This window comes from Bactrocera tryoni, unplaced genomic scaffold (assembly GCF_016617805.1).
Source record: "Bactrocera tryoni isolate S06 unplaced genomic scaffold, CSIRO_BtryS06_freeze2 scaffold_11, whole genome shotgun sequence".
NCBI lineage: Eukaryota > Metazoa > Arthropoda > Insecta > Diptera > Tephritidae > Bactrocera > Bactrocera tryoni.
In genome coordinates, this window is record NW_024395824.1 from 18,330,847 (window position 1) to 18,354,658 (window position 23,812).

Here is a 23,812-nt window from a genome sequence, read left to right on the forward strand (position 1 = left end):
CAATTATACTTTTATGAAATAAATATTGTATCTTAATAATATGAATGGACTCAAAGAAATAAATTTTCATCCTCTAAGAAGGGCGGCTAATCAGACAGGGCCTAGGGCGGCAAAATACTTAATCCGCCACTGCCTCTCCACCAATTTTCAGCCAAATCGGTTTAGCCGTTCTTGAGTTATAAATGGTGTAACTAAAAACTTTCGGTTATATACATATGTGGGCACACTAACAAGATGCATCACATCTGGCAGCACTGTTTGCCAGTTATTCTATTATTTTTCTATTACTTCATTCTCTGTATATTCTTGGAAATTTACAGTTTTCAACTGAATTCTTATTCTTAGTTTACAGTTTTGAGAAGCGTCACTTTTTGTACAGACGCCGTCAAGAATACAAGTGTTTAAGATCTCTTTAATAAAATAATCGTTTTAATATTAAATGTGGTGTCGTAATATTTCACACATATATAGATGATGAAATGCACAAATGACTTAAGGTGACTAGGAAGACCGCGGGGTTACTAGTCGAGGCGACAACTCCTAATGATTTATAGAGTAATGTATTGAACACATAGGGTGCGACAGACTGCAAGCGACATCTCTCAAATATTAAAATACACACGTTCTTATTGATACAGTTATTTTGACAACTGCACGACTACACGACTGCAGGCTCTCAGTTGTCGTTCTCGCTAACTTGAAAATATTTTTAAATTTGCCGACGACAGTAGAGAGGACAGTAGAATTGACAGTAGAGAGGAGTGATGCCGCTAATATGCAAAATGAACAAGAAAAAACGTTAACTTCGGCAGCACCGAAGCTAATATACCCTTCACAGATTACATTGGTGCCTTAGAAAATAATTTATACCAAATTTCGTAAATATATTTTGTCAAATGCAAAAGTTTTCCATACAAGAACTTGATTCCGATCGTTCAGTTTGTATGGTAGCTATATGCTATAGTTAACCGATCTGACCAATTTCTTCGGAGATTACATTGTTTCCTTAGATAATAATCTATACCAAATCTGGTGAAGATACATTGTCAAATGTGAAAGTTTTCCATACAAGAACTCGATTCCAATCGTTCAGTTTGTATGGTAGCTATATGCTATAGTTAACCGATCTGACCAATTTCTTCGGAGATTACATTGTTTCCTTAGATAATAATCTATGCCAAATTTGGTGAAGATACATTATCAAATGTGAAAGTTTTCCATACAAGAACTTGATTCCGATCGTTCAGTTTATATGGCAGCTATATGTTATAGTGGTCCGATATCGGCCGTTCCGACACATGACTAGCTTCTTGAAGAGAAAATGACGTTTGCAAAATTTCAAAAGAATATCTTAAAAACTGAGGGACTAGTTCGTATATATACAGACAGACGGACAGAAAGACAGACGGACATGGCTAAATCGACTCAGCTCAACATATTGATCATTTATATATATACTTTATAGGGTCTCCGACGCTTCCTTCTGGGTGTTACAAACTTCGTGACAAACTTAATATATCCTGTTCAGGGTATAAAAATTATTCAAAGCTCTAACAAATATGACGTTATTTTACAAATAGAAGCATAAAATAGCTCTGTTACAGCATTTGTAATAACAATTGATAATTTAAAACAAAAATATTTACCCATTTACTTATTTTTTGCATAAAAAAATTCACTTTCAACAAAATATTCATATTTCAATGAAGTGAAAGGTATTAGTATGGCAACAACGAAATAAATGTGTACATATAAAATGAACAGCTATGTTGTTTTGGTGTTGCTCAACGTCAGTATACACAGCCGCATTAGTTTTGCGGGGATCCAAGTTCAGATATCGCGGCATAAAAGCAGCTCCTTTTCGTGCTGTCGAAAGCAGCTTTGAAATCGTCGAAGAGGTGGCTTGTGTCGATTCTCCTTTCACGGGTCTTTTCCAAGATTTGGCGCATGGTGAATAACTGGTCGGTTGTTGATTTACCAGGTCTGAAGCCACACTGATAAGGTCCAATCATTTTGTTGACGTGGCTTATCCCACGGTAGTTGGCGCAGATTGTGGGGTCTCCTTTTTTATGGATTGAGAAGAGCACACTTAAATTCCAATGGTTGGGCATGCTTTCGTCCGACCATATTTTACAAAGAAGCTGATGCATGCTCCTAATCAGTTCCTCGCCGCCGTGTTTGAATAGCTCGGCTGGTAATCCATCGGCCGCCGCCGCTTTGTTGTACTTCAGGCGGGTAATTGCTATTCGAACTTCTTCATGGTCAGGCAATGGAACGTCTGCTCTATTGTCATTGATTGGGGAATCGGGTTCGCCATCTCCTGGCGTTGTACGTTCACTGCCATTCAGCAGGCTTGAGAAGTGTTTCCTCCATAATTTAAGTATGCTCTGGGCATCGGTGACTAGATCTCCTCTCGGGGTTCTACAAGAGTATGCTTCGATTTTGAAACCTTCTGTAAGCATCCGCATTTTTTCGTAGAATTTTCGAGCATTACCCCTGTCGGCCAGCTTATCAAGCTCTTCGTGCTCACGCATTTTGGTCTCTTTCTTTTTCTGTCTGCAAATGCGTCTCGCTTCCCTCTTCAACTCTCGGTATCTATCCCATCCCGCACGAGTTGTGGTCGATCGTGACGTTGCGAGGTAGGCAGTCTGTTTTCATTCCGCTGCAACACGGCTCTCTTCGTCGTACCAGCTGTTCGTCTGCACTTTCCGAAAACCAATGGTTTCGGTTGCAGCTGAATGCACGGAGCTCGAAAGGCCATTCCACAGTTCCCTTATACCGTGTTGTTGACAAGTGCTCTCAGAGAGCAGGAGTGCAAGCCGAGTAGAAAATCGTTCGGCTGTCTGTTGTGATTGCAGCTTCTCGACGTCGAACCTTCCTTGTGTTTGTTGACGTGTACTTTTTGCTGCACAGAGGCGGGTGCGAATCTTAACTGCAACAAGATAGTGGTCCGAGTCGATGTTAGGACCTCGAAGCGTACGCACGTCTAGAACACTGGAGACGTGTCTTCCGTCTATCAACACATTTCGGGATGTTTCGTCGTGGAGGCTGAATTTACCGACCGTAGTGCCAAAGATACATTCTTTGCCCACCCTGTCGTTAAATTCGAGCACGATTTTGACATCGAGGCGTGGGCAGCTCTCATAGGCGCGCTCCAAGCGCTCATAGAAGGCATCTTTGGTCATATTGTCCTTCTCTTCCGTTGGGGCGTGGGCGCAAATCAGCGATATGTTGAAGAACCTCGCTTTGATGCGGATTGCGGCTAGATGTTCATTCACCGGAGTGAATGATAGTACTCGGCGACTCAGTCTCTCTCCCACCACGAATCCAATACCAAACTTGCGCTCCTTTATATAGCCACTTTAGTAAATGCCACAAGGATCTACGCGTCTCTGTGCTTGTCCCGTCCATCGCATTTCTTGGACGGCGGTGATGTCAGCCTTCACTCTAACGAGGACATCAACCAGCTGGGCAGTAGCACCTTCCCAATTAAGGGACCGGACATTCCAGGTGCGTGCCCTTAATTCGTAGTCCTTATTTCGTTTGCCATGGTCGTCATCAAAAGGGGGGTCTCTCATCCGAGGCTGGTTGCTACTTTTCAGTGGGAGTGTTTCTTTTACGTGGCGGGTCCCAAACCCAGCGCACAACCCTATGTAGGGGATGATTCGCCTTCTCACTTTAGCTGGCCTCCAAACGGATGTTATTAGGCTACCCAGAGGATACTAGGTCAAAGACCGGAAGTAGTGAGCTGCTTGAGTCATATGTAAAAGAATCGTTTCCGGCCACTCCCAAGTGAATGGCGATCAGAGAACTTTCCTCACTTACGTGAACTTCTACACAGGACTCCACAAATGTAGCACCGATGAATATATTCAGATAAAACTTTGCACAAAAGGTGCGTTTGACATATATCAATCTTGTAAGATTGCGCGTAAGACTGGCTGGTTCGGAGATAGTCTCTTTCTGATTATTACTGTGTGTCAAAAGTGGAATGAATCGGCTCGATACTTCCCTTATCCGCCAAATACCTCGTCGAAATATTTTCGAACTTCCGGCATACTTTATACCGCTTGACCTGCCAATACGTGCTATCTTAATAAAATTCCGGGTATATTAAGTTTGCTACGAAGTTTGTAACATACATGTCTATTCGTTCGTTTGTGTATACGCAGTCACTCAATTTTTGAGATAGCGAAATTTGTCCACTCTTTTTTCCCCAAGAAGCTGCTTATTTGTCGGAACCGCTTATTTCGGACCACTATATATATAGCTGCCGTACAAGCTAATCGACAAAACCAAGCCTTCGTATGGAAAACTTATGTAACAAATCATCTTTACGAAACGAAATAAGTATACCTCAGTAGTGTCAAAATTAATTCCACCAGATCGTCCCTTTTTCTGCCACAATAAAGGCTACATAATAATTTCCGATTTTGCACCTGATAAAATGTGTGAATCTTTTATATAATTAATAAAAGTTATATGGTTTTCCGCTGAATATGAAAGAAATTGGTATAGATTTTGGACGAATCCTAATAACACTAAGGAAGTATATTCCTATCCTGGTTGACGCTTTCCACATCACCTCAATATTAAAAAAAATTAGCCTCTTCTATAGAGTTTATGTCAGACATGTTTTATGTTGTTTATGAATGCTTTAAATAATATTTTTGATGAGGGGAAGTAAAATATAGCTGTAAAACTAATTTATTCTATGCTCTTCAATAAAAATTAATTAGATACAAAGTTAAATGGAATCATTTTATATATTTGTCGAACAATGAATTTTAGGAACATGTTTAAACTTTTGCTACATGTTGCTACAGAGTATAATAGTCTTGTTCGCCAAACAGTTGTACGTATCACCTAAAACTAAGCAAGATAGATATAGTGATTAGTGTTTAGTTGAAATCCGGGTGACCGCCTGTCACACCGTCAATGCGTTCGTTCAACCTTTAACATGAGCTAAAATTGAGATATTTTAACGTTCCTTAGCTAAAAAAAAATACGAGTTCGTAGATGAGCGTAATCGAACGACTACTCCGCCAACAAAACGATATTAACCGAAAATTTAATTAAAATTTCTGTGGGCAAGCAAATCATATTATTATATTAATTTTTATCTTCTAGGCGGTATGAGAGGACTTTATATGATCCCAGGGGAGATACACGATGGGTGTTGGGAACTGCGGGAGAGTGCAAAAGTTAAAAGTTATATGTTATTTTCAGTGACGACACCAAATAAAGTGTAATCCCAGCGTGGAAAACATTTGATATATGCAATTGTATAAAGTTTGGAAGCATTTTTAGAGTGCAGCGAGATTGATAGAAGAGTTCCTCCTCCAAAAGTTTAAAGTTATACATTATTTCCATTATAAGTGACACTCCGCGAAAAAGACAATTTGGAGTTGCAAGTACACAATTATATAGGTTAATCTTAATACTTAAAAAATGTAAAGTCATATTATATTTCAATATCATTTTATATAATTTATACATTACCGTGCTTACAAATGCCACCTGAAGTTTGATATTTTGCATTCAGAAAGTACTACAATTTTGAAAGATTGATACTCTAATACAAAATTTTCCGCTCTACAAAAAAGGTTCCGATAGTTTTCTTTTCATAAAAACTTTTCTTTAAAGTTTTAAATGACCTGAGCATTCACACAAGTGATTTATGGTATATATTCTGTGTTGCTCATATGTCATGGTGTACCCACGCATATAAGAATACAGTATATGAGATGAATTAATTTAAATGTGTATACCTTCGAAAGGCATATGTTTATAAAAAATATGAATTCAATTTATTTTTGTGGAGCGAAAAATTTTGTATTAGAACATCACTTTTTCAAACTTTTGATTTATTTGCGTTGGAGAAAAAACATTTATTGCAAAAATTCAAAAATCCGATATAAAAATTTGTGGGTATAAATTAGAAATTGGTTTAATTTGGAACCTTTTTTTACGGAAAAAACTGAAACTTCAGGTGGCATTTGTTGAAAATAAACTCAACGTGGGGAATAACAGTCACACCAATATACATACATACATATATACTGGTACATAAGTAGTCAGTGCAGCACACAAAAGCACGCTGCATTAAGTTTTAGAACTTTTCATATTTTCGCCTGTCTCGAACGCGTAAAACTACTGACATTTCATTCTTTATTACATAAATGATAGCTGAATATACCGAAGTACTATTATTCTTAAATATTCTCGGTTATATACAATTTATAATATGAATTAGAAATAACAGGTTTTCACGTTTTTTTCAACTCTCAAACGACCCAATGTTTTATGTAAATTTCCTATATCGATTTCTTTAGATATTAATTACTAAATTCATATCTATCACCAAAACATTTTTACTTACTTTTGTTTGGTGGGCGTTAGGAACTCAAAATATTTGGCCAGTTCAATTCAGTCGAGTGCTGTTGCTTCCAGTAGCTGGAGGGTATAACCGTACTTCAGTTGATTTTTCTGTTCATAAACTACTATATACTTTAACGTAAAATGTTATCTTCGCGCCTTAAAGTTTTCTTATTGTCTCGAAACACTAGTTCCTTTGTTTTAAGATCCTGATAATGTACATTTTGCCACTTTTGCACTTCGAAAGAATTTGCTTAGTATTGTAATTATTATGATCACATATATTTCACTTCGGACTTGATTTGCACTTGTTAGTTTAACGCACAATAAATATTTTAATGTTCCACCTAGTTGACGTTGTGTAATATTTTATGAATAGATTGTGTTGAAAGTGCTATGAGGCAATTATTTAAAGTTTCAGACTGTATATACCTGACTGCTGCATTTTTTGTGCCTTTTATGTTGTACTAATGCGCTATATGAGTGAAGACGTGCGGGACTATTAGCGTGCTGGCGTTTTCTGCCCTAGTATCCACCGTGGCTACGACGTCAAAGTCATTGGCGCATTGCGTTCGGGCCGCCCGAATAGGATGGTCGCCTTCATCATCATAGTAGTAGTAGTAATCGTAGTGGTTGCGCTTTGTCTCGAATTCAGAAGAGTGGTACACTGAAAGGTTTTACTTAAGTGCTACGAGTATATGCATATAAAGTGGCATTTTGTTTGTATGCGTGGCATGTTTTAGCATATGCGAAACAACAGTGAGTGATGGTAGGGTAGTAGGAAACAAACTGTAACTAACGTTTTCGCTGAAGTAGGAAAACACAGATGGGCGGAAATTTTGCGTGAATTAAGTTTTAAAATATTGAAAGAGTTTACAGTGCGCAGATGAAAGCAAAATATAACATATTAAAATCAACTATAGTATTAAAGGGTTGCGAAATACCAAAACCCACGACAGTCCAGTCATCGCAACGGACCCGGTTTTTTATTAATTTTTATCCGACTAAGGATTATTAACTCGGTAGCATTCTTAAAAATTATATTCAGGAATGGTTTCTGACGCTATAATAATAACAACTAATACAAAATGGTATACAAAAATTCTTGTCCGTTCATCAATCTTTTGACTTAAGATGAGATAATAAATAATTATTTTATTCGTACCATGGAAAGTAAGCTTTTGTGTTACATTAGTATAATTTTGTGAAAAAGGAAAGCTTAAAGATTAAGGTAAATCATAACCCTTCCAGTCCGGAAGTGGGCTGCGAACGTCAAAGTTGAAAGCCTTTAAAAGTCCCTTAAATCAATTATTATCTCATGCATCCTTGTACATCCGCAAGGTATCATAAAAAAGTATTTGTACTAGTTAGCACTTGTTTTATATATTTCTAAAGCTTTTTAATTATATGTAGGTATGTATTTTTTGGACAAAAATATATTCTAAAATTATCTAAAACTTAAATGATATTGTGTTCTCTGTATAGAGAGAGTATAAGAATAGAGTATGAAGTGATGAGCTCGGAGACTGCGCATTGTCAGTACTGGGATATGAGAGGTGTTTTATCAGCTGCGACAACCGTTAGTTGCTTAGCGAAGGTGTGTATTTACGTACCAAATTTATTTCTGTTACTATACATACACTATATATATGTATGACTAAGATTGTATGTATTAGTAGAAAAATTCGTATACATTGGCTATAAATCTAGGTAAAATAGCGGAAATAGAAATAAAACAAGATTTGAGATAAGTTCAGGACCTTTTTACCGATAGCTGATATCCAATTTCAGGAGTTTTTCGTCTGACTTTAGGACTGTACATATCACCCTAAGTGTGATCTCGCCACCCCAAGGGATCAGCCATCCAACCTAACCTAGCCAACCAATTAGTAGCAAAAGACGCTGACGATACCGCAGATTTTTTTAAAAATTCTGCCACAATTTCAAAAGTTGCTAAAGTATGAAACGCAACTTTGTGATCTTTGTTTGTCTTCAATTAAAAAGGCTTTTCATACAAACACTTTATTCCGATATACATATATAGAGGTTCCACATCGGCCGATTCTAGAAATGAGCAGCTTCTTGGGAATAAAAGGAGATGTGCAGTACTTCAGAGTGATAAAAGATTGAGGTATTAGTTTTCATACATTCAGACAGACAAACATGACTAAATCGGCTCAGCTCTGATCATCTCTGACGTTTTCTTCTGAATGTTGCAACCGGGCAGAGGGTTTGTGAGATATGAAGTATGTATGTTACACCAAATTTTGTGAAAGAACATTTTTTGTAGAAGATAAAAATAAAGAACCTAAAAACTATGATTTTGATCTTTTCACATAAATCTTGAGGCTATGTGAAATATATGTTGATATAAAAATTTTTAACGCTTTATAACCGACCGTAATTTATTTCTCTTTTAATTTTTGGTATATAGTATTTTCTTCCTTTCAGGGTGTTTCTTCGTGTTATGATTTTATTTTGCTTTCAAACATTTTCTACGATGGTCAAAATGTTATACATTTTTGTATGTTTCTCTAAAAGCTAAAAATTTCCGATAAATAGAATTTAATTTCTTAAAAATCGTAGGAGTGCCCTGTTGCTATAAAACTTTCTGCTGGGTTCCCTTGCATTTCGTGAAGGCATGAATGAAATGAAATTCTGTATACACAAATATATTTAACATTCCATATAGTGCAGCGAGCACATACATACAATAATTGTGTGGGAGTTGCTATTGCGCCGTTCAAAGCGTCGGAACGAAACTGTGGGAGTTGCCGACCAATTTGAGTGGGAGCAGCAACTACATCTATACATCATAATGGATACGTTAACATGTATCCTTTAGAATTCGGCAAGCGCAATGCAGTTAAAGAACAATGTTAGTCCCACTTTCAGCACTACAAACAACGCTGGCTAGGGTCTGGCAATGGCAATGAACGTTGCAGTTATATTTTAATGAATTAATGCAATTAATTTTTATGCTTTCTCTGAGTTTTTAAATATTTTGACAAACGGAAGAGGGTTAATTGTATGTAATCATTCTTATTATGTTATGTACACTATTTTAAACCAGATTATCCACTTCTTTAAACGCATGAGCCACTATATATATTTAAACTTTTTAATTATAAATATGATTTCTATATTTTATCATGTTTGTAGGTGATATAATATTTGCATTGCGCTCACGTCATCTTACAGATGTACATACATATGTATGTATATCGCCTATCGTTGTCTGTATGTGTATAGTACATATGTACATATATCATACAATGTATAACGATACAAATGAATAAATTTAGGGCTCAAACTTCTATATTGGCTCAAACATAATTAGGAAGTTGTGGCGCATATGCACATTCGTTTAGGCCACCAAAAACTTTTATCCTAGTTAAAATCTTTTTATATTAAGTAGTCGAATAAGTCTTTTCGAATTTTGTCAATAGATGTGGTTGCAGTCCTATATCTTCAGTACTTCCAATCACATTGTGTCATACAATATGGTGTTGTAAAGGTGAGATTTTAAGCTTCATTTAACCAAAAATTAAATTCGAGAAAGTTGAAAAAAGTTACAGCTGTTCAAAAATTATTGAAAATAATTAAGAAATTCACTGTATTTTGAAATTTTTGTATAAAAAAGGGAAGAAAGCCACGCAAGCCCCCAATGAAAATGTGAAGTTTACGGAGACGATGCTGTATCAGTTCGTGTAGCACAATAATACAATAGTTCGCTCGCTTCCGTTCTTAAAATTTCGATGTGAAAGATGCACCTCCCTCTGGTCGACATATCGTTGAAAAAGTCGATGAAATTATGGAAAAGATTGACCAGGACCGTCACATAAGCAGCCATTTACAAAAGGCTGGCTGAAAATTTAATGGACCAAATTAACATCTGCGATCCTTTGCTGAAACGTAATGACATCGAACCATTTCTAAAGCGAATGGTAACAGGAACAAAGAGTGGATCAAATACGACAATAATTTGCGAAAAAGATCATGGTCCAAGCTTGATGAAGCTCAACAAATGGTCCCAAAGCCAGGATTGACGCCTCGAAAGGTTATGCTGAGTGTTTGTGGGATTGAAAAGGAATCATCTACTATGAGCTGCTCATGGTCGAACGATTGATTCTAGATTTTACTGCTAACAACTGATGAGATTAAGTCAAGCAATCGAAAAAAAGATGCCAGAACTGATCAACAGAAACGGCTTCGTCTTTCATCAGGACAACGTTAGACCACAAACTGAGAGAGCTTGGCTGGGAAGTTTTGATGCATCCACCACATAGCCCTGACCTTGCACCATCGGACTACTATTTGATTCGGGCAATGCAGAACTCCCTTAATAGAGTAAAGTTGGCCTCAAGAGAATATAAAATAATATACATACATATGTATGTATGTACATACAAAAGGACCCTCTGCGAAACGCTGGTTTTGTTTCGAATCTGAGTAACTTAGCAAATAAATGCATACGCATGCATACATATTCCTGTATACATATGTATATGTATGCGTATTTGGGATACTTCGGCTCAACGTACGAAATGTATCCTTTATCGTGAGGGTGACTATTTTATTTATACACAAAATATGTAGGAATTTATGTTTTTTCTAAGCTTTTACTTCGACTTTTATCGGTTAACGCTGAAATTCATTCATTCATTCATTCGTTCGTACGTTTAACCAGTCGAACACGAAAGGCAGTGTTCGATTCATAAATTCGAAATATAGCCTTTTGATATTAAGGAGAAATACACTGTCTGCAAATGGAATGCATTTTAGTACTTTCGGAGTAGGGATTTATATTGAACAGATCTTTTGAGTATATTTATTGGTATATTTATTGGATGAACAGTGTTTACTAAATTAGGGTGCAACACTTTTCTTTAATTTCGTAAACGTATATGCATATACCAATGATGTATGTAACATAACGCATACAGCTAAACTGTGTTCCGAAAATTTTGTACAAATGTATAAGTAAGTATAGTAAATGTGTATAGTATAATATATCTAACTAGTTAGCAGCCTTTTATTTTCGCCATTTTTATAGCCTTGCACCCAATTGCTACAGAGTATTATAGTTTTGTTAACATAACGCTTATACGTATCACCTAAACTTAATCGATATAGATATAGGGTTATACATATACATAAATATATATGTATAAATGATCAGGATGACGAGAAAAGTTGAAATCCGGGTGACTGTCTGTCTGTCTGTCTGTCTATCCGTCCGTGCAAGCTGTAACTTGAGTAAACATTGAGATATCTAGATGAAAATTGATGTGCAGATTCCTTGGTACAAATAAGTTCGTAGATGGGCGTAATCGGACTACTGCCACGCCCAAAAATCACCTTTAGTCGAAAAAATATAAACTGCCATAATTAAGCACTAAATTAAGATATAAAATTGTAATTTGGCACAGGGTATCGCAGTAGCAAGGAGCATCTATGTGTAAAAAACTTTGAAAAAAGGGAGTGGCCACGCCTTCTAATATGTTTAATTTATCTCCTAAGACACTAAAGCTACAACAACCAAATTTACTAAGCTCGAATATTATAAGAACTCCCACCGGCAGTGTGAAAATGGATGAATGCCCATATAACGGCATCGTTCAAAACTACTAAAAGCGCGACGTAATCATAACTATTTACGCCATAGACATTAAATTTTACTTCCGAGATGATATGAGAAGGCTTTATGAGAAATTGTGTGAACTTTTTGGTGAAATTCTATATCTTGGGACCCGGCCAACGGATTTCCACTAAATTTAATTCTAACAATCCTATGTTGCAAAATCGGAAAACAACCACTCTTACTTCTCATATAACACAATTTAAAATTCCATTTGATTCTTTCACTTTTCAGTACACAAATTAAGAATTAATTAGTATAACGGAATATAATTTTGCAGGAATATTTCACTTAAACCTTTTGACCAAAAGTTGTCTAAATTCAACCAAAACTGTTCAAGACCGTAGAAACCGAATATGTGGACTACAGTATCTATAGTTTACTTTTGACCAAAAATATCAGTCAATGTGTGTGGTATAGAAATGAAAATCAGGGATAATTCTTCTCTGACAATGGTATGTCTGTATGCCAAAAATTGGTCGAATCTGGCCAATACATCTCTGATACCCTAATATAAAGATTTTCGAACTTCCAAGTGACTTTATGCTGGATATATCAGTCAATATTTGAGTTATCTTAATGAAATTGGGAGAGCCAAAAATGAATTTGAGCGAAAAGTTGACTTAGTCTTATAACCATTACAAGGATTTTCGAACATCTGGTTAACTTTGCTCCATATGATTGGTGATTGTATGAGAGGTACCTTAATGATAATAGTTAATGGATAATATTGGGTCGATACCAACTCCTATATACGACATATAATGCCTTTCGTTTTTCTAACAAATCGTATGTCGATTTTGTCGGCCAGTGTATGAGTTATATAGAGTATATGTATGTATATATAAAACTTCTTAGATTCCGATCCTCTGGTTGACGTTTTAAATCGTTATGTATTTCCCTGGCTTTAATTCTTGCAAGTTGCAAGTGTATAAAATGTAATAACTGGTCCAAAGATCTCTTCACGATAAATACGTGCTGTACGGTCCACGTCGGTAATGATGGTGGGTGCATAGAAGAGTTCACCGATTTCGTGCAAATGTTTACCACCGCATATTACCTTTGCATGTCTGGAAAGTGCATCTTTCATAAATGCCTCAATTCGCTTTAACTGTGCTGTATTAATGAGTGGACCAATGTCCACACTTTTATCGTATCCCGGACCAATTTTCAAAGCTTCAACTTGTGCTTGCAACTGTTTCAGAAAGTCTTCATACAGAGCAGAATGTATGTAAAAACGGTTTGCTGAGACACAAGTTTGTCCGCCGTTTCGAAATTTCGATAACATTGCACCCTTCACTGCTTCGGCTATGTCAGCTGATTCGAAGACAATGAATGGTGCATTACCGCCGAGTTCTAACGAAACACGTTTTAGCAAGCCAGCTGATTCACGAAACAAAAGTTTGCCAACTTCGGTGGAGCCGGTAAAAGAGATGCCACACACCAGCGGGCTCCGGCAGAAGAGCTCACCGATGGCAGGAGCTCCACTCGTGGTGATCACGTTGAAAACACCAGCTGGTATACAGGCCATTTGGGAAAGTTTAGCGAGTGCTAAGCAGGTAAGTGGTGTATTTTCGTCAGGTTTGACGACGACTGTGCAGCCTGTAGCATGTTCGATATTATTAAAAATTAACACTAATTTTTCCAAAATTCATGGCGGCGCTGCGGCTTATACTTACCGGCCGCCAAAGCCGCTGCTGCTTTGCGTAAGACTAAGGCCATTGGAAAGTTCCATGGTGTTATGAGTGCTGCGACACCAAGCGGCTCGCGCAGCACAAGCAGCTCCTGATTGCTCACCGAACTGGCGATGAGTTGGCCATCAATGCGTCGTGCTTCCTCGGCAAACCATTCGACAAACGACTGACCATAAGCTACCTCGGATAGTGACTCGGTCAATGGTTTTCCACATTCCGCCGTGATAATGTTAGCCAATTCAGCGCAATGCTGTGAAATCAAGATGTGCCAATTCTGTGAAGAAAACCATTAGAAGTTTCACGAGATATACATATGTATTATACACATAATATATAATTGTTCTGCCGACAAACCTTCAGCAACTGCGAGCGCTCACGTGCTGTAATCAACTTCCATTCTGTCGCGTAAAGAGCTCTTGTGGCGACATCTACCGCTTTTTGCGCTTCCACTGCAGTCATGTCGGGCACACAGCCGATCACTTGCATATCTGCCGGATTTCGAACCTCGAATGTGGCACCGCTGGCAGCGTCCAACCATTCGCCACCAATGTAAGCTTGCTTAAGCCAGAGAGAAGTTGTCGATGTGCGAGATTTGTGATGTAGAGAGCAGCGGATCAATTTACTATTGCACTTTCGGTACAATGTTGAAAAGAGAATATACATTTTTTGTTTTTAATAATATTAGTGTGATCTTTTGTCTTTTATTTTGATATTTTGTTTTGTAATGTAAGGGTTGCTAACTACATGACACATTTTTCAAGACGATTTATTTCGAAAACCGGATATTTTATTTTGTACAACTCTCGAGATAAACTACTACAAAATAGCTTTAGATCTTAACATATAAAAATGCGATTTTTCCCACCTTCTTCTGACTTCCTTCAGGAATTTATCGAAGTGACGATCAAGGCGATTTTAATTTAATATTATACAATCTTTTATCTTCATTCGAACGTCTAACAATTTTCTTTTAAAAGACGGTTTTGGGCTTACTGTACATGAAAACACTACTTATGTTCTCTTTCTGTTAGAATTATATTCTAGGAACTTTGCACCCGAAATATCGATTAAGCATTACAATCGCTGAGCTCTTCAAAAGAAGCAGATTCGGATAGTTCGACTTTAACTTATTTGAGGAAATTATATCTGCATGTTCAATACTAAACCTGTCAAATATCTATATCCAACAAGTTAATGCTGAGCCATCGGATAAGCGATCAACAAGCTCAAGTTGGGTACTTCCACTAACCGCATCCGTCTTTCTGATAAATTTACGAAAATTGTGATGACAAATTACAAACAACAACTTAAAACCGTTAATAGAAACGTAACTAAAATAAATGGCCTATAAAATTAATTTCCAATCAGTCTATAGATAAAAATCCGGATCAGTACAATAGGTTTAACAACTATCGGCCAAAATCATAAATACCAAAATTATTTCTAGGATATCCTTTCAAACGTACAAAAAGACAAATCAATATTTAATCGCATAAAAATACACATTTTCCTTTTTTCATCAAATATTATTCGCGAACTTTTGAAGTTATGAATGTCACTGGCAACCAACATTCAAAATAATCGATATTAATGTCCTGCGTGCGACGGAGCAATGAAATTAAGAGATGAGACCAGTTTACATATTCCAAATAAGTGAAAAGAAAATAGCAAAAACAATTGAATAAAACATTGTACGTGAAAAACTAAGCATTTCAAAATAATTATTACGGCAAATATGTATTGTTAACAAAGTTCGGACCACAAAAATAGCACAGCAAAATTTAAACACACTCAAATAATAAAAACATCATCTACAACTTGAGCGAAACTTTTATAAAAACTCTTTGGAAGGATTGTTTTTTTTACAATGATAAAAAATTGAGCATAACCTAAAAATGGGTTTAATGTGAATTAAACATAATGTAGCTATAAAAGTACGAACAATGCTTTAATAAAAATTAGCAAAACCGTAATTTTCTTCAAATTTATGTATGTTCTTTAATATATGTATGTATATGCTGTTCCTATACATATATGAATACAAAAATAAGTTGGGTTTTTTGTCTGTTCGCTATAGCTGACTAAATCGTTGTATGAAATGAAAAATGGCTTGAACTACTTTAAAGGGAATCCAATGAGGATGGTTTAAAAAAAAAATCAGAAAATGTTTTAAACAATGGCTGCGATGTTTGACGGTCTTTATCTTGAAGCAACCTTTGGTATATATGGTGCTGTTAGATGCTGAATGTATTCTGTTGCGTGTTGCCGCACGCACACATTCTTCTTTGGATGCGGATGGTGATTACACCAGATGAAATTGATGAAATAATTTCAGCGGAAATTCCTGATTCAGAGATAGATCCAGAATTATACGAAGTGGTGAAAACCAATATGTTTCATGGACTTTGGGAACCTTACAATCCCACTTTGGTTTGTATGTCTGACAATAAATGCACAAAACACTACTCATGTGCTTTTCTTTCGGAAACGGAAATGGGAAATGATGGATATTCACTGTATCGGCGTCGCTCACCAGACGACAATGGCAGAACATTTAGCATTTAGAGGCGTGAATATCGACGTTAACAACACATCGAAGTTGAAAACATATGGATCGTACCATATTCGCCACTTTTGTCTAACTCACATTCAGAACTCATGTCAATGTTGGTTATTGTAGCCTTGGTGACAATCGTATCACATACTTATTGCAAGTACGTCAGCAAAGGTATCAACATAGCGGTCGATATGTGCAGTATCAAATGGGTCGATATGTGAACCGCAATAAAGCGCTTTGTAGGATGTTTACTTTTGCAATTCATGAAAGTTTTCCGACTGTTGTGCGTCTCGCGGTTCAACTTCATTTAAGTCATTGCGTATTGTGAATGGTACAGTGTGTGCAACTTTTTGAGAAGCATGCCAGCAGTTGCGTTTGCTGGAACATGCTAATCACTGGAAACAGACGAAGGACAATGCAATAGTTACTTCGCATGCCACTGAAGTTCGCATAGTTTTCGCGAAGATCATTTCGACATATCAGCCTTCAAATTCGCGTTAATTATGGGATACGAAAAAATGACATTGCCGATGACATTTTACATTGTATTCGCTAAGAATTGGAAATGGGCAAATTTCGGTTGATACTTCCAGTGGTTTGATATCAATTTCACATCCCTTTTGTCAATTCACTTCAACGGAAGATGAACTCATCACGAATGTTTATCCGCACATTGGCAAAATTATCGAAACTGCAATTGCTTGATTTTAGTTGCTAAAACTACCGACGTTAATGAATTAAACTGGAAGATTCAAAGTCAAATTTCGGGAGGTTTGCGCTCATATAAATCGATCGATCGTCTTGACAAGAAAGACGAAACCGTAAATTATCCAGTGGAGTTTCCAAATTCTTTGGAGAGCCTGGGTATGCCCCAGCATCATTTGCGTCTCAAAGTTGGATCTGTCATTATTATGTTTCACAATCTTCATGCGCCGAAACTGTGTAATGGAACCCGACTGATTATGACACAGTTATCGAATACAAGGGACAGCCATTTCATTTCAAACGTATTCAATTTAAAGGGAAAATTGGCCAGATATATGTGGCGTGTTGACGAGTTGGAAACCCATCTTCTTTGTTTATTTACACACCAGAACAGAAATCAAAAAAATTATGTTTACGGATATTAAGCTGCGCTACATTAAAAAAATGTAGAAAAATCGAAAATAAATCATTTTCGACACAATACATATAATTTCAACTTTTTTTCATTTCAAAGCATATAATTTCACGCAGGACAACGGCTGCGGGGTCAGCTAGTTTAAAATATAATTGTATACTTGTATTATACTTTGGGAAGAATTTAGTATACCGTCCCAGGATTTCAAGGATAAAAAGGATATGGTCGGATAGAGGAGATTATCCTGATCAAGGATATATATGGTTATAGCCACAGGAAGCTTATAGTTTAAGAGATATTCGCGTTTAAAATTAAAAATTTGCAATATTTTAATAACATTTTTTCTATATTTAACATTAATTTTGCACCTATATTTTCCAATTTTATATACACTAACACATCACTAATTCGTTTGTACACATTTATTTTGTATCATATATTGCAAAAATAGCTTTTATTATACATTTAAATTATTGTTGAATTACGACTATTTAATAATAACAAATTAATTTCAAACTGTCAAATCATAAGTGTTACCTTATCGACATCATTTTTAAAAATAAATTTTTCAAATAATTAGTATTAACATTTGTACTAAAGTGAAATATTTTACAAACAAAAATAAAATGAACCTCGTCGGCCCAACATCTTCCTGCGGCTGTAACCATATACATATATTCGTGATCAGGAGAATCTTCTCTATCCGACCATACCAATTTTTTTCCCGATTAATCCTGGGACGGTATATACTAAAGCCGACCCGCAATTTTGGAAAAAATATGAAACGGTTAGTGCGGAAAAGGTGGTACATAAATCAATACAATTGTGTTTGTTTTTTTATCGTACATATCACTCTTATTGGAAAACCCTGTATATCTGATATTGATTTGGATAAGGTAGGTAAGTAAGAGAAGTGTTATTAAAAATACTGTTTGCTTACTCCAAAACATAGTTAAGGGCATCTATATATCTATTGAAAGATATCGTGAAGCTTTAAATCTGGATTACACGCGCATCCCGCACGGTATGAGATATCGAAATACTTATCTGACATTCTATCTTTTGGAATAAATACATACCTAAAATAAAGATAAAGAAGTACTCATAGAACCAGAAATCACAAGAAAACGGTATTAAAAATATTGAATGGAGCCATTCTAAATTAACACTGATCCATTGCATACATAATCAATTTCAAGTCACCAAAAATTCTTGGTACATCTTTTTCTCTCCTCATTCTGCAATAAATTCGTCTCAAACCATGTTAACTAAATTTTTAGATAATCTGGCTTCTAGGGCTTTTTATCGGTTTTTTACCTATAATCAGCCGACAGAGCAACGCATCTCAGCGCCGGCTTAATCAACAATTAGCATTTCACCAACATTATTTGTATTGTTACCGTGCCGTGGTTAGGGTTGTCACAGTGTGAAAGCTTAAAACAGATAAATGCACAAAACAACGCTATATACATATGTAAGGTATACCTATACATTTTACGTATATATGAAATACAGTTTGCTCAACGAGAAAAATGTTTAAATGAGAGGGAAATCAGGCAGATGGGAATAGGAGAGCAACCAGAGAGTTATTGAGAGGAATGCGCCGAAAACTATTTGTGAGTATTTTGCAGCGATTGCTTTTTGCAGGGGATGAAGTGTAAATGCTACAATTTAGCGCTATTGCAGCAGCAACGCACCAAACAACAACAAACACTTATAAATATGCATTTTAAAGCAATCACAAAGTCATTGCAACATAAAATATGTCGGATTTTTTGGTTAGAAATATGAACCTAGAATTTGCCGACAACCCCACTATGGAGGCGTACCACACCCCGCTCGAAAGAGCAACGCACCAGCTTTACGCTGCTCCACCGGAAACGCCCTGCGAGTAATTGCTACAATAATTTTGCGTTCTCGCAACGCTAACTTTTTCTGGCCGCGAATATGGTTCATTTTTGCGCTTGCCTGCCATCACCTACCCGTCTCTGCACTAGTGCATGCCGCCATCTAACACTATACTCCATAAATTTCAGTTCATCTCATTTATCCGTTGCACCAACCCACGCGTCCATATTTATGCGAATTTTATACGCGTAAGGTATGTATCCACATAATGGAAGGTGTGTTGTATGCTGGGTTAGCTGGCATTACTTAAGGTTTAAGGGCATCGGCGAATTCATGCTTTCTAAACAATAGTTGCTTACATATGCTGCGTGCATCCTACATTGTCATAAAAAAAGCATGGGCGCCTAAAAGTAGGTTACGCCGCTGATTACAATGGCTGCTGAATTGTGAAATTTCTTGCTGCAAGCGGTAAAGCCACGAAAAGAAAGCGAATTGTGTTGTGCTGCATGTTTGTGTATTTAAAATTTCATTAAAATAAATAATTGGGTAAGATTTTTATCGTTGTTGTCAAAGGTGCTGTAATTTATACATTTTCAATATTATGTTTAAGTAGTTAAAGTGACTTATGAGTACATTAATTATGTGCTTGCATAAACTCTGTACATTACAAGGTGTGTTCCAAGTAAACAGGACAACGACTGGTGCGTTAGAATCCGCTATCTTTATCAATTGTACATTGGGAATTTCTTGACATTTCATTGATTCGCAGTGAAGTTATTACGTGCAAAGTGTGACTATGTTTGTGTGTTATCGGTGCGGAAATGAGCTTCGAACAAAGAGCCAACATTAAATTTTGTTTTAAAAATGCGTTGGTAAAACTTTTACAGAAACTTTTCAATTGATGAAACAAGTTTATGGCGATGATTGCCTATCCCATAGTAGAGTGCACCAGTGGTTTCAACGTTTTTCAAAGTGGTCGTGAAGACATAAATGACGATTAAATGACGATGTGAGCCAATCAAAATCATCCGAGTGCACCGGAAATTCCATCGAAACTGTGAGTGAATTCATCAAAAATCTGATGAACTCGTCATTGAAATTCAAAGAAATGGAATTGAACATCTCCAAAACATCGATTTATCGCATTTTGACCAAACATTTGGGCTTACGAAAGATGTGTGCACGGTTCGTTCTGCCCAAATTGACTGACGACCAAAAATTGCTCAGAATCCAACATTCGATCAAGGCTTTAGACCGATTATTTGACCAAAAATCACATTTTAACCATTCATAACTCCCCGTATTCACCTGATATGGCACCGTGCGACTTCTTCCTTTTCGGAAAAATGCATTTGCCCACGAAAGGAAAGCATTATGCAGACGTAGAGGCCATTCAAAAGGCTTGCACCGGCATACTGGCGGCCATATCGGTCAGCGAGCTAAAACACTCATTCAACATGCTTTTTGACCATGAAACATCTGTATTGAAGCAGAAGGAGACTATTTTGAATAAAATAAATTGATTTTGCCGAAAACCCATTTTTTCTGTTTTTTTTTTAAGTCCTGTTTACTTAGGATCGCACCTTGTAAGATTTATTTTATAAGCCTACATTTGTTCTTTTGCTAATAATCTTCTTCTAACGTACTTCCTATTTAATGGATTGGACGGATGCAGTGCTAATTGAGCACCAGCCTCGCACTCCTACCAGCCTACGATGCTTTCAAAATATCAGCAAGAATTTTATATACGCAACAAAGCCACAACATTGTCCACTGTAGTGCGGTAATTATTTTAAGAGATTACTAAACTTACGAGGCCGTATGGAACAATCGCTTCTGATACACCCGCGCGGCAACATGCACTAATATGCATACCATACAAATACACATACATATATAAACATAGCACTATCAGCCGAGCGGCTTTGCATATCCTTTTAAAACGTTGTGGTGTGGCCTTGGCCACAACTTGCCGCACACCATCACATCACACATATGCATATTTATAACATACATATATCACGCTTATTATATTCACGCACTGTAAATATATTTAACATTATATATATATTAAAAGAGCTTTTGCAATTGCGCACAGGAAGAGTTAACTAAAGCAAGTTCGCGTAAAAAAAACTTTAGTTTGTGTTGGCCTGTTAGCGTACACATTTTGCTTGCTTTGCGGCCAACAACAACCACAATGCCTGCAATTTCCGCCGTTGTTTGGAACTTTTCGAAAAACAATGCAATGCGGCGCAGTGTACAATTAAGCTCGAAAAAACCAAAAAAAATATTAAAAATATAATGGTTTATATTAAAAATAAAATTAAAATTATGTAAGTGGGCAAGAAAGCAAGGAGTGAAAACACGGCAGTTAAAACAAGAGTCGGAAATATAAATGCAAAAACAACAGAAAATAATTTTACTATTAGATATGGCGTGCAAAGAGAGAAGCAGAAAACCGCACTTTAATATAAAGTTTCACTTGACCCGACGAATGCGCTACTTCCACCACGGCCACTAATCCTCCACACATCACCGGTTGCAGTTACCCCTTGTTTGCGTATTGTTGAAAAACGTCTGAACTATAAAACATTTTTTCGTGAAATTGTGAGGATTTTTATGCTGCGAATCAAGCATCGGACGGTTAGCATTTGAAGGTTTGTGGTGAATTGCGCATGCGGCGCAACTTTATGAATCTGTAGTGGGCCTAATTAGTGGTTTTACTTTATGGCGATTCTGTTCCAAATAACTTTCTAAAATTCCTATCGGTTATATGACTCTTTAGCGACATCTTCGGTCTCTGTCGGAGGCTCCTAACTAATATGACAATCCTTAACTTTTTCCAAAATGTAATGAATAAAAGTATCATTATTTTTAGATACAAATATTCTTTTACATATTTCTTTTTCATCTCTTTCCGTTCCAGCTTTTGATTTCAAAAAACAAAATGTTTTTATTTACACATTATCAACTTTAATTCCGACTTCCGGATTACAATTCACATTTTAGTTCTTAATTTGACTTAAGATATTGAAAGTTTTAATTCAAATTATATTAATTAAATAACTCACTACGCTGATCCCGATGATGCATACAGGATAACACTGCTGAAATAACAACTTTTTATGCCAACAAATCGTTTTTAAATATCCAAAAAAAACTTCCAAATATTGAAGAAGATCTCTAACACAAATTCTAGGCTCCTAATTTCGATTTCAGCCAAGTCGCTTGGAAGACAATATGAAATATTTCAATATTAATGTAACGATAACTAGGGGCCCAGAGGCATTTTGTACCCTGAACAGGGTATATTAAGTTTGTCACGAAGTTTGTAACACCCAGAAGGAAGCGTCGGAGACCCTATAAAGTATATATATAAATGATCAGTATGTTGAGCTGAGTCGATTTATCCATGTCCGTCTGTCCGTCTGTATGTATATATACGAACTAGTCCCTCAGTTTTTAAGATATCGTTTTGAAATTTTGCAAACGTCATTTTCTCTTCAAGAAGCTGCTCATTTGTTGGAACGGCCGATATCGGACCACTATAACATATAGCCGCCATATAACCTGAACGATCGGAATCAAGTTCTTGTATGGAAAACTTTCACATTTGACAATGTATCTTCACCAAATTTGGTATAGATTATTTTCCGTAGAAACAATGAAATCTCCGAAGAAATGGGTCAGATTGGTCAACTATAGCATATAGCTACCATACAAACTGAACGATCGGAATCAAGTTCTTGTATGGAAAACTTTCACATTTGATAATGTATCTTCACCAAATTTGGTATAGATTATTTTCCATAGAAACAATTAAATCTCCGAAGAAATAGGTCAGATCGGTCAACTATAACATATAGCTACCATACAAACTGAACGATCGGAATCAAGTTCTTGTATGGAAAACTTTCACATTTGACAATGTATCTTCGCCAAATTTGGTATAGATTATTTTCTAAGGCACCAATGTGATCTGTGAAGGGTATATTAGCTTCGGTGCAGCCGAAGTTAACGTTTTTTCTTGTTAACAAACAATAAACATTCTGAGCAGGTTAAAAAAGGACGAGAAAATGCAATCCGCTCAATATTTAATTACTCATAAATATTTGCTTTATCACTAAGTAATCCTCCTGAATGTACACTTATGTCAACGATCTTCCAGTCCTTGAAAATTTTCATAAACGCGTTTTGGTATGCTTCAGTTAATTCAGCTGAAGCAATTTATCACAGGCTGTAATTTGATTTGAAACAAGAAAACCACACTGTGCCAAATTTGGTGCTTACGGTGGTTGATCGATAGTATTCATGGTGGTTTTCAGTTTTAAATTCAGTCACAAATCGTAACTCCGGGATGCGATAGTACATTATCATCGTGTAAAATCCATGCATTGTTCTTTCACATTGCCTCCCATTTCGACGGAGCTGTCTCATGCAAACGCCCCAAATTATTATCCGTCTGAACCCTCCGGGAAAAAATTCGCCATGTATGCAACACACGAATGGTTGAAATAGAATGAACATCACTTGTTTTACCACTTTAAGGCATAGTTTTTGGTTATTTCGAACTG

General features: G+C 36.5%; 3 protein-coding genes across 10 annotated transcripts in view; 1 reads left to right on the forward strand and 2 right to left on the reverse strand.

Annotated features, from left to right (window-relative positions):
- Window positions 1-7,725, reverse strand: part of LOC120779502 — a 288,110-nt gene extending 280,385 nt beyond the window's left edge. For 6 of the 8 annotated variants that reach the window (XM_040111803.1, XM_040111804.1, XM_040111797.1 and 3 more), the window contains exon 1: window positions 6,383-7,724. The gene's annotated coding sequence lies outside the window, so the exon portion shown is untranslated. Of the gene's footprint in view, window positions 1-6,382 lie in introns of all 8 variants that reach the window. The other 2 variants (XM_040111805.1, XM_040111806.1) reach the window with 2 other exon arrangements.
- A 3,368-nt stretch (window positions 7,726-11,093) lies between these two features.
- LOC120779678 overlaps window positions 11,094-23,812 on the forward strand; it is a 74,868-nt gene continuing 62,149 nt past the window's right edge. The window contains exon 1 of the mRNA XM_040112039.1: window positions 11,094-11,361. The gene's annotated coding sequence lies outside the window, so the exon portion shown is untranslated. The remainder of the gene's footprint in view (window positions 11,362-23,812) is intronic.
- LOC120779823 (succinate-semialdehyde dehydrogenase [NADP(+)] GabD-like) lies at window positions 12,927-14,437 on the reverse strand. The gene is made up of 3 exons (XM_040112194.1): window positions 14,068-14,437; window positions 13,699-13,987; window positions 12,927-13,621 (listed from the first exon to the last, which is right to left on the reverse strand). The coding sequence occupies exons 1-3, from the start codon at window positions 14,374-14,376 to the stop codon at window positions 12,927-12,929; spliced, it is 1,293 nt and encodes a 430-aa protein (XP_039968128.1). The 5' UTR covers window positions 14,377-14,437.